We start from the raw sequence: 12937 nt of genomic DNA, 5'->3' as shown, positions 1-12937 counted from the left end.
ATATTGCATTAAAAAAATGGCTCAATCGGAGGAACAAACTGGAGATTTTGTTAATCGCTCTACTAACACAGAGGATTTTCCCGATGCATTCGGATCATTGGGTTCAACATCGACAAGCTATTATGGTGGCGGCTATAACAATGCTGGAAATCAACACCAGATGCAGCAGGGTGCAATAGCCCAATTAGCGAACAAAGGTTTCGGTACATCGTCTACATCAAATTATACTGCCAGGATGCCGACTGACCGTCATGCAGTTGAGTACAATATGCGTCATAAAAACCGGGGGCTTGCCATGATTTTTAATCATGAACATTTCACTGTGCAATCACTCAAATCAAGATCAGGCACAAACGTCGATTGTGATAATTTGGCTCGATGTCTCAAACAACTAGATTTTGATGTTCAGATTTATAAAGATTTTACACTAAAAGAACTTATGCGTCAGGTTGAATGGGCAGCTAGCCAGGATCACACCAATAACGATTGTATTTTGGTGACCATTCTTTCGCACGGAGAATTGGGCTATATTTATGCTAAAGATACGCAGTACAAATTGGACAGTATTTGGAGTTATTTCACAGCACAACACTGTCCCACATTAGCTGGAAAGCCAAAATTATTCTTTATTCAAGCTTGTCAAGGTGATCGTTTGGACCCCGGTGTCACTATGAAACGTGCAGTGACTCAAACTGATGGTGAGTCATCAATGAGTTATAAAATACCGGTGCATGCAGATTTCCTTATTGCATACTCAACGATACCAGGGTTTTACTCATGGCGTAATACAACCAGAGGATCCTGGTTTATGCAATCTTTGTGTGCTGAGCTAACTGCCAACGGTAAACGGTACGATATACTTACATTGCTTACGTTTGTTTGTCAACGTGTTGCCGTTGATTTTGAGTCATGTACCCCAGATACACCAGATATGCACCAACAGAAGCAGATTCCATGTATAACGACAATGCTTACGCGAATACTACGTTTTTCTGAAAAGAATCAATTACCACCAGCAGCAAGAGTTTAAATCCACCGTATACCAGAAATAAAAGTGTGGATTCATTCTGGTAAATGTGATAGAATAGACAACAGTTTTGAAACTCTGGTTTTTATATCATAAAATTTCTTATTACTCATATTTATAACCAAATTTAAAAATTCGCATGTTTTTTATAAATCATAATATTCGTAGGTATATAACATCTTGTGAAATTGTATGACTGATGTCCCACTTTACAAATATCCAATAAATCTTACTTTCTTAAATTATTTCATTTAAATAAACGCTTCCATCCATATCTCTAAAATTCTCAAATTGTGGTACTCGATAAATCTATGCATTCTTTAGAGATCATAACCAATGTATATGTGTTAGACTCTCAATAATTGAAGAATTAGTGTGATAAATCACTAAATATCTATATGCTATTATATTCTTATATTAGTTTCACTTAAAAAAAATAAATAGTTTTTATTAAAATCTATAAAGTTTAATATCCAATTTTTTTTTGTCTTTTAAAATACTTATTATCATAGCCACATATAATGAACCACAAATCATGCTGCCATGTTTTTATATGCGAATCTTTTTTAGTATTGAAGCAATTATAGACTATATGCGCAAATATGTATTAATTTTGGTACTTATGGAATATTTTTACAATACAATAAATAAAATAATATGTATCCCAAAATACCAAATTGTTTATCCTCAATGAGTACCATATATGGAAAATGTAGTTTCCTTTAATGACTCAAGTTGACATTGCGACGATGAAAAAGTTGAATGCAACTAAGGTTATCAGTATTTGGATTTTACATTTTTCATTATCCATATAAGGTCTGTAAGGTGGACAACTAAAACAAAAACAGTGTTAGCATTTATTCTGTTGTGTCAAATTAATCAGGCTAGATATCATTGTTGTTGTTGTTTTAAAACAAATTGTATTTAGTAGCGCAACGCTGCAAATTTGTTAGAAGAGGAACCAAAGGAATTTCTTTGGTATTTCGTCTAAATATTTGACAATTGTCCATTTTCATCCACTATTATTCTTTTGTTGTATAAACCATATTAGCATAACATGCATGTTGGGTTTGTTTGTTACAACAAAATAAATAAACTTCATTGGCGGCGTCTTGTCTGTAAATAGAACAATTTTGACATTTAGGAACCTGCAAGACTAACAGTTTTGCAATTTTTCGGTAAAATGAATGAAAAATCAGTTATCCTGCCGGTTCTGGAACTAAGTATTTGATATTTCAGGCTAATACCACTTTTGTTGTTCTTATAAAAACAATTCTTATCTATTTGTGGAGAAAAATGGCTTCTCTGTTCTATGGAAAGGAAAGGCAACAACAAAGAAGAGTTTTGTTGTAACAAATAATAACTTCTATTACAAAAAACATTTTTTACCCAAGTGACGAGATCGTAAGCTCAATAGAAGAGGAACCAAAGAATTAAATAAAACTAACATTCTTTTGGAAAGTCTTCTAAATCGTACAACCGCACTTATAAACATTTACATCTTTCTCCACTTGTTATGCTTTCGTTCAACCTGAACGAAGTAGCATAACCATGTAAGTTGGTTTTGTCTGTTACAACAAAAACCACTTCGTCGACCGTGGCTTGTCTATTAATAGAACAGTGTTGGTTGTTTGTTCGGGATACCGCAGTATTTTGTTGTTGCAAAATGGTCAGGCTTTATCCCTTTATTGTTGTTTTTATAAAACAACGTTTGTTTATTAGTGGAGAACGATGGTAATGTCTACCAGGTGGTGAAAAATTTTTTTTGTAATAGAAGTTATTTTTTAAAATAATTTGATGGATCCAAAATTAAATTTTAAATAATCATGTAAAAACAATGATAAATAAAGCAAATGGTGTTTTAAGTTCTGTAAAACGAATAGCCAAAGAATTTTCTGATCTATATATAACAAAACATTTATGTTTCTTGTTAGACCTATATTATATCAGTGTAAAAACAATTTTTGCTTTGAGAGATCTGCAATGGTTTAGCTATTTTCTTTTGCCTTCTTATAATAGCAGGCTAAAGTTAGTCAGATTGTCTACACTAAAAAACAGACGTATTATGTTGAACTCAATGAATATTAGAATTAATGTTCGTTTTAGATCTAGTACAGGGTTGCCTATATTCGACGGACCCATGTTTTGTTATGCGACTTGTGTGCGGTGGAGCGCCGTCTTGTTTAAACCAAAACTGCCTCATACGCTTTCGACGAATAATTGGCATCACAAAATTGGTCATCATGTCGCGATAACGCTCCTGATTGATGGTAACAGCATGGCCATTTTCATTTTGGAAAAAAACGGCCCAATGACCGTTTTCGCACTAACGCCGCACGAAACTGTGACTTTTTCGTCATGAAGAGGCACTTCTTGAATCTCCTGAGGATTTTCAGTGGCGTAAAAACGGCAATTTTGCTTATTTACGGTCCCTTAGAAGGCTCACTTCTCACATTTTTTAATGTTTTAAAAGCACGTTGAGTTTTCACAATTGACTTCTTCTGTTGAATGTAAATTTCAACTATTTCAGAGCGGTCGCGTGGCGTGTATAGGTAAATGGTATCTGCTTGGACTGACGCTTCAAACGCGGCGTTGGCAGATGGGTCCGTCGAATATGGGCAACCCTGTAGATACTATCAAATATTATTCACCGATTTTCACCTGACGAATTATTCAATGTGTGTTGATTTTAATTCAGTTCACTATAATGTTGATTTTAGTATGAATTTAGAAATCATAAAATTATTAGAATAATTTTATTTTTAAATGACTAAGATATGTACGTTGTATTGTTTTGTAAATTATCTGATGCAGTAGATTCTGTAGCAGGTTTTCTATTGCCTACTCAATTATTTTCATGATGCGGATCGTGATGAGTACGCGATCCCTACGAAAAGGGAGGACGCCATCTCGGTCAGCAGGGTCTGGACGTACAATTGTCAATGTTGTCGAAATTGATTCAGATATGAATCAAATAGATTTCCCTCTGATTTTATGTTTACTTATTTCACGTAAATTCCCAATATAAAAGTTTATTTGTTTGGGTAGATTTTCTTAATGTTCATTGTGGTCTAGGGTATACAGTTGGCTCGTCCGACTTCTGTCCATTATTTACTAGTTGAAGACTTGGTAACAAATATCCATATTAAAAAGTGAAATTCTATGTTCGAAATGTCAAATATTTAAAGACGATGGATTTTGCAAAAACGTGGTGGTGTCCTTATTGCAATTGACAATATTATTATTGATATAATTGAACTTAAAACTGTAACATATTTTTACATTCCTCCTTTGCAATTATTTGACATGCTGATTATAAGCATTAAACTGTAATGAATTTTATAGTTTTTAGTCATATAATAACAATGGTAAATAAAACAAATGATTTTTTAGGTATTGTAAAACAATTATTCTTATACAAGCATAACAAAACAGCTAATTTCGTTTTTTGTTAGAACAATATGCAAGATATAATTTGATACTTTTTAATTAGACGAGCTTTGGTCGGAGGCTTGTGATTTTATCCTCTGGGTAAGTCCGACAACGACTACGCAAATCAACGTTTTTCAAAAAATTTGATAATATTTAAGTAGCGGACCCCCGGACTGGACTGGAGAATTTCTCCTCTGGGTATGTTTAACATCCGAATAGGGAAAAATACCTACGGAAGATATTGATGACACAGGACAGACCTTCTTTCACTGTGGACGCTGGGCAAATAACAATGAGGTGGTGGAGTTGGCACATTAACATGCGAAAATGTCATTCAAAAAGATTCTTGGAGAGGGTAAAAGTTTTTATCTAAGGAGTGCTAAAAGCCAAGAAGAAATACCTTGACGCAACTACATATATAAGACACAATAGCCGAGGCTGGATGCAAGCTCAATGTGATAAATGGAGTAAGTTAAACCAAACAAGTAAAAAAACATTAAGTTCGGACGGGCCGAACTTTTTTTCCTCATCTTAGGGTATGGAAACATTAGAACTAATTATAACCCACAAATACCAATTTTTAGACATATTCGTGGGAAAATGTGGCAAGAATCATCAAAATACCGAATATCGGGAGGTACCGCTATATATATATATATATATATATATATATATATATATATATATATATATATATATATATATATATATATATATATATATATATATATATATATACAAAAACGTGGACCTATATATACAATGTTTCGCCAACGGAGCTAGAACCTATTATGACCAACTAATTCCAATTTTTAGACAAATCCGCGAAATGTGGGAAAAAAAATCACCAAAATACCGAATATCGGCAAGTACCGTTATATGGAAGCTATACCAAAGCGGGGACCTACAATGTTTCGCCACCGGAGCTAGAACCTATTATGACCAACAAATACCTACTTTTAGACAAATCCCTGAAAAAATGTGGCAAAAATCATCAAAATACCGAATATCGGGAGGTACCGTTACATGGGGACTATACCAAAACGTGGACCGATATATCTTATTTTCAACATCGTAGATACAATAAAAAATGTTCTACTAAATTTTGACGCTCTACGTCAAATAATATGGGCTGTATCGTGTTTTCAACAGACAGACGGACATCGTTAAATTGATTTAGAATTTTATGCTGATTATGAATATATGTACGTAATGGGATCTACCATGGTACAATGATATAAAGGTAGGGCTATGATACCATATGATTTCAATTTTTTTATTTTCTTGGCTTAATATGTCATCTTTATTTGTTTACTAGCTGGCCCGGTCCGCGTTGCCGGCCCGTAGTTTTTGTCTATTATGCATATATTCCCAAGCATAATTATTCACAGATATGACTGATATAAGTGTTCACGTACAGGTCGATTTAAAGTGTTTTAAAATACCTGTACCCATTTTTGACCAGTGGGCTTCAATATTTAAACCGTGGGCTTCAACTGTGTGGATGTGCTAAACAAATTAAGTTCTAAAATTGGTAGATATGTTGAAATTTTAGTGTAAGATTTTCACCCCCCTAATACGCATTATTAGCCAAATTCTTTGAAATGTGGTTAAATTAGGAGGTACCTTCTTTATATGGGCACTACTCCGAAACATCGACCTACATTGAAAACTTTCTTCTACCCCTTATAATCCAAGATGACAAATAGAGGCCAAATCAAAAATATAGCAGAACAATATAGCATGTCATAGCATTTCGCGTGATTTAAATAAGTAAAAATAGTTTTATCCACCTCATAATTGAGGGCAGAATGATAAGATGGGAATTCATTTTATTTGCCATTTAAATTGTAAGTTGGAGACCCCTTAAATTCCATATTTTCATCATAGGATAATTCAATGATGATTAAACAAATATTCGGTCCCGTGCTACTTTCTTATATTTGTAATTTGTTCATGTTTCCACAATTTATTTCATATATATGTACATCCCAAATCTACGTCCCCAACCAATATTCTCTTGGGGGTTAAAAATTCAATAGAATACAAAATTTTCTTTTCTGACCACACATTAGATGTGAAAGTGGACTTGGGGATACTCCAATGTGGGGACTTTACTTAAATAAATTCCTATGTGGCAATTATCTGTATGATGGTTCCCTACCCCAGGGTGGCATAAATAAAATTTTTTAGCCAAATCAATTGATGAATGTGGTCAATACCAATATGGGCCCTACTCTGAAAATTTCAAATTTTATGCGAAGAGGTTATCTACCCCCTTAGAAACAAAAATGTCAAATAAGGGCCAAAAAATGAAAAAAGTGACCGGCCAAGACCCCAAAAATAACTTAAATCATAGATGGTTATATAAATATGAAATCGGGTTGTTCCCTTATCCATGAGTTATGATCGATATAAAGACCTGCAAAAGTGATTTTAGGTATTTTGAATGTTTGGGAAGAATTTCTGGAAGGATATAAAACCTTTTCTTACTAAAAGTCCCATTCGCTCTACTATTTTGCACCTTTTATTTCAATATTGGTATATTACTTATTATTCTCCCAAAGAATTTTGCATTTTGAGCTCTCATTGGACGGATCATTGTCACGCTTTGAAATGAGCCCCATTAAGCTTTTTCGGTCATTTTTGTTTGTTTAAACGTGTTCGCATCTTCCAGCTAACCCACGATGTAGGCCCTGGAGTTGAAAGGTAGATGTCAGTTAACATCCTATTTCGCACTTATTCAATTTTTTTAGTGAAAAATTATTCTTTATTTTGTTCACAAAAAAAATTGACAAAAAAAAGAATAACAAATTGAAAAAGTCTTCAACTTTTTCGCTGATTTTTTACAGCAAATGTTTTAAGATCCTTCCTTACAAAGTTTGTCAATAGAATGTACTATTACTTTAAAATTCGATTCCATTGAAAATGTTTTTTTTTTGATTTTTGCAATGAGATCTCTTTTTCATGATTTTTCAGCGATTTAGAAAAAGTAATTATCTTTTAACTTTGGTGTGACCGCGTTAAATTATTTCGATATCATCTATTCCGTTTCGTCACCTCATAATTCGCTACTACACTTCCATGTAACCCGCCATCAATTTCAGTTCTCAAGAAATCAAGTCAATTAAATAAATTGGTATTAATATTCGAATTCAAAAATAAAATATAAAAAAAACACTACAAATGTACATTAGAAAAAAGTAAGTCAAAATGGAAAAAAATCATGCAAAATAAAACATTACTATTGTACATTTGAAAAGTCAAAATGAAAATGTTAATATATCACATTTTTACGCGATTTTTTTTGGATATTATCCTTTTCGGAGATTAGACAACTCCGAATTTGTGTGAATCGTTAAAATTAATCCAGCGGTTCTTAAGTTATAAGCGTAGTAACTAACACAACTTACATTTATATATATAGATGTATGTGTTTTATTTTCAATAACAAAAAATTTGTTCAGAAAACATGACAGTTCATTGTCACAGCAGCTGTGTCGACGCGTCTACCTATATTCTTCTACCATGGTATGGCTCTTGCGTCTACGTCCTTTGGAACGGAGAAAAAAATAACATTGCCCTTCAAACCTTTTTTTCGTTTGGCAAACCTTGCAGACTTTCATTTTTTACTTGTAATATTTAAAATCACGAGAAGCAAATTGTGCAGAATTAGAAAATCAAATTCGAATTGTGTATACCAATATTCTCAGCATAACTGTAAAAATTCTTTGATGACAGTTTGTCATATTTTGCAGCGAATTCCAGATATAAACAAATGTATTTTGACAGAATGGGTGACATCAGCTGGGCTAATCGGACGACCTAATAATTGGGCCATGTTCAGAAGTTATACTTCTACCATGTTTTCTAATCATGTGTTTTGTTTTGATTCCTCATTTATTTGTTCTTTCATTCCCCTAATATTACCATATTGAATATTTAATGTTGCCATATTAACACTGAATTCGTAGTTCACCAAATCGTACGAAATCTGAAGAAGGCAAAACAAAATCGTACGATTTGAATTGCGAAAATCAAACCATTTCAATACGATTTTGTGATATGCCTGTATATATACTTTTTATTTATGTTTCCCAAATTTTCAGAAAATATTGATATTTTCAATATATTTACAATTTTTAACTATATAGAAGAGAGACATTTCAAAATATGTTACTGATACAGACATTCGCAAAATTCATTATTTTTTGTTCAAATACATATACATTCAAATACATATATACATACACATTTTCATTTACAATTTTTGAGTCTTCCTGAAAAAAATTCAATTCATAACATTTTTCTATTTTAAACTTTTAAATGTCATAATTTATTTTTTCTATAACTGTTCTCATTTGTTAGGGATGGGACATATTTTATTATTGTTGTAAAAATTATATGATTTGAACAATGAACAAATATGAGTGGGGAATTGAGTCGTTTTTCCAGAGAGAGAATCAAGTGCAGTAGAAACGCCACAGAGGTTCATGCAACTGAAAATGTCGAGGTTCGATCAAACCTCTTTAACTCCTGCATTACTAAATAGTAAAACCAGAAACGACATAACAAAATAAGAAAGTTCGGTTCTTGCAGCGTTGCCTAAAATTCGAGATAGCGTACACTAATGTTCAACTTCCCTACTATGGTAAAATTTTTAGTACGTCCGTATTATTTAAATACGCCAGGTCCATATCTATGGTAGAAAAATATATGTATATGCATCAACGCTTGAGAACATTGATATGAGACATTACATTGTCCCAGCAGCTGTGTCGATGCGACTACCTGTATTCTTCTACCATGTCCATATCTTAAAATCTACCAGCATTAATTTTTTTTGATAACTTTAATGCAGGATTTTATTTTCTAATCGCTCAGGTTGTTATGTTGCCTTGCACAAGTGTATTATGCCAAAAAAATAATGCTCAATTTAGTGGCAAAAACGCTAAAATGGTCACACTGCCTCTGCGATCTTGTCTTGTTGCCTTCTAATCCCAACTTAGGAGAGTATCGCATGATTTATCATCATACCATTCACCACATCCTTAGTATTAACCGAGGAACCTAAGGGTTTGTTAGTTTTCCGCATATCGACCTCTCGTGAATTAGATCATGTAGCATCTCCTCTTAGTTGTATCTTAGTTGATTACATAATATTTGCTCTTTAAATTTATTTTTCCTCGCAAATACATTTTATTTTTATTAACCTCATGCTTACAATTTTCAAACAAAATTACACGAATATGTATATATATTTATGTATACATCTTTTGATAAGTATTTCAATGTACTTGTTTAGTATATTTTCTTAAATTGTTAAATATCGTAGAAGATCCAAAAAAACTTAAAAGAAAAAATAGCTTATCATTTTTGAGGAATTACAACATGCGTTGTCCGGATTCCGAAAATTGCAAATGCAATGAATACGGGCATAGGCACATAACGCAGGCACACACATTTTTAACACATGGTTTCAGACAACCCCCCGAAACAACAACAAGATAAACCAATCAACTAGTTAATTTGCTAAAAATTTATTGACACAAAACAGTCACATAAATTTGTTGATATGCTTCGCAAATAGTTTTAAACTGATATATTTTCATAAATGCATAGGTATCAAATAAATTCCACTTATCGATTATATATATCTTTGATTTTTATTTTAGCAATGGCCACCTTCCTTAAGTTTGCTAACTAAAGCATCCACGTCAGGAACAATTGCACCAGCTTGACGAACCGGGGGGTCTTCAACTGAGATTATATCAATGCGTGGATTAGTATCAACTCCCAAATCACTAGCTCCCACCTTTTTCAGGGGCTTTTTCTTTGCCTTCATTATGTTAGGTAAAGTAGCATAACGTGGAGTATTCAAACGCAAATCAGCACTGAGGACCGCTGGAACTTTTGTTTTAATCGTTTCCAGACCGCCATCAATCTCACGGGTGATGGTTAGACCAGCATCGGTTTTTTCAATTTTATTGCAGAATGTGCCTTGTGGCCAATCAAGTACAGCGGCTGTCATTTGAGCAGTTTGGTTACAATCATCATCAATTGCTTGCTTGCCCAAAATAACTAAATCGGCTTTCTCCTCTAAAGCCAATTTGGCCAGAATTTTAGAAACATGAATTGGCTGCAACAAGTCGTATTCTTTTCCGGATACTTCGACGTGAATACCGCGATCTGCACCCATTGCCAAAGCAGTACGAATTACTTCCTGAGATTGACTAGGACCAATAGAGACGGCAATAACCTCGCTAGCCAATTTCTTTTCCTTCATTTTCACGGCTTCTTCAACGGCGATTTCATCGAAAGGATTCATGGAGTGTTTGACACCCTGTGTAACGACACCAGTCTTTTCAGGATTGACACGGACCTAAATTTATTATTGTGAAAGAATATCATCAGCATTGATTACGCAAATTAAAATAGATCTGATAAGAGTGCTTTCTTCCTTTAGCAATTGGTAAATGAATATTCGTATATTAAAAATACCTACCTTGACCGCATAGTCAACAACACGCTTTACACCAACCAAAATACGTGACATCCTCAATTATTTCACTTTTTAACAACCTGACTGGAAATATATTAACAACAATTAAAATTAATTTTCTTCAATCAAATTCATGAAGACACTAGATTAGTCCATGACAGGTCCAAAGGTTATAGCTCTGACCTAATAAAAAGCATTACGCTTAGCGTTTTTTTATTTCTGTGCGTTGGGCCGTTGCTTGTTTTAACGGCGTCGACAATGTTCGTATATATCAAAGCTATTCACTATAATTCGCAAAAACTAATGTTTTAAATTATTTTTACCATAAAATTATTATCATTGTAATTTGAAAAGTGTATTTATCTCAAATAAATATTAAAACATTTTTTTTCAGTAATAGCATGGTGCAATGAAAACAATGACGGCTAAGTTAGAGAAAGTGGCAAGTAGAGAGACCTTCCTGTATGTATTGTAATGTCATAATAAGTATCAAAACAAATGCAACAAGTTTTTTTGTATGAAACAAACAAAACTTGTTGCATTGATTTTGAATAAATAAACAAAAAAGGGGAAAACGGAATAAACAATCAAAATTTCTTTTCAAAATCATGTTCTATATATTTCTAAAGATTTATTTCGTCATCATAAGTGTAAAATTGGCAAAAACATACGTTGTAACTAGCATTTTAATTTAAACCGGATTTGAATACTTTCTAAACAATTTTCAAATATAGTTTAAAAGAACACATACACAATCAAAGTGATATTTTAAGCCACACAAATAAAGAAATATAATACATAAAACGTACATTACGGTTCGCGCTAGAAGTATATTAAGCAGTTTTGTCATGGAACTGGAAGAAATCCAGGCTTTACATTTATCTTTTGCCCAAACGAATGTGTAATTAATTTCTTGAGATGAGTCTTCAATGCAATTCTTCAATATAAAATAAAATTTTGCTGTTATTGCCATGTTATCAGTATTGACTCGAAGGAACAAACTTAGGCCAGGGGCTAGATCGGGCTCGGTGAGATGCAGCGGATGCATGGGTGGGTGCATTTCCAGAATTGTTCCGGTTTAAACCGGATAGGGACGATAGGGACTACATTGCTTCCTGCTGTGCCAATGTAGGCCCCAGTGAGTCTTCGTCGTCGCAATACGAGACTCCCCCGCTATCAACTGGTCTCCGAGGTAAGATCAACGAAATCGTTATGGGGGTAGCGGTCAAGTGTGGAACCGACGAGGTAGATGTGCTTAACGCCGTTAAATAGCTATGCCCCTCGTAACATGCCCAATATCAGTTCACTTCTTGTAGGCAATAACCGTCTGGTGCTAGGGGATTTCAATGTCCATCATGAATTAATGTATTCCGTCCTAGGTAATGACCAGAGAGGCAAGGCACTGGCTGAGCAAATTGATAGCTCCAAGTTTTGCACAGGGAATGAGGACGCGCCCACCAGAATAAGGGAGACTACCACAGCTCATCGGACATATCCACCGTATCCCCAGGTCTGAGGAATGACGTAACATGGCAATCAGTCATTTCTTTAGGCTCAGACGACCTACACTTTTATCTCACCATCAATAGACCATCCGAAACTGTAAAAACTATACAACATTTCGAATCTGAATAAATTAACTTTGTAATAATTGAATAGTTCCACTCAGAATGGTGAGTGATTAAAAACGCGAAAATCCTAAGACCAAATTTACCAGCATAGGCAGTGGGATTAGCAAATGAGCGAGATGAACTTCGCCGTACTAACCCTAAAGGTGGGAATACATAAAGCGCTTATCTGGCTGGCTTAAGTCATCGGCTGGCTTCTTCGGAAATGAACAAAGAAGCCTAGGGCCAAAATCGAACTATGTCAACCTAAAACTCCTTTGTTCATCTACGAAGAAGGCAGCCAATTATGCGCTTTATGTATTTCCCCCTAATAATCTCAGAGTTAGGGAACTTACTCAGGGGTGAACA

The 12937-nt window shown here is 34.0% G+C and overlaps 2 protein-coding genes across 2 annotated transcripts; one reads left to right on the top strand and one right to left on the bottom strand.

The window, feature by feature from the left end:
* Positions 1-1283, top strand: caspase-1 (caspase). Its single transcript, NM_001309059.1, is given in 1 exon segment — positions 1-1283. A coding segment is annotated over 1 exon segment (870 nt). The 5' UTR covers positions 1-160; the 3' UTR covers positions 1031-1283.
* Positions 1284-9983: 8700 nt separating this feature from the next.
* LOC131804230 (electron transfer flavoprotein subunit beta-like) lies at positions 9984-11138 on the bottom strand. The gene is made up of 2 exons (XM_059126797.1): positions 10965-11138; positions 9984-10841 (listed from the first exon to the last, which is right to left on the bottom strand). The coding sequence occupies exons 1-2, from the start codon at positions 11013-11015 to the stop codon at positions 10131-10133; spliced, it is 762 nt and encodes a 253-aa protein (XP_058982780.1). The 5' UTR covers positions 11016-11138; the 3' UTR covers positions 9984-10130.
* Positions 11139-12937: the final 1799 nt, after the last annotated feature.

Source organism: Musca domestica, unplaced genomic scaffold (assembly GCF_030504385.1).
Source record: "Musca domestica strain aabys unplaced genomic scaffold, Musca_domestica.polishedcontigs.V.1.1 4, whole genome shotgun sequence".
NCBI classification, from domain to species: domain Eukaryota; kingdom Metazoa; phylum Arthropoda; class Insecta; order Diptera; family Muscidae; genus Musca; species Musca domestica.
The sequence above is the reverse complement of the archived record's forward strand: the minus strand, read 5'-3'. Positions and strand labels throughout refer to the sequence as shown.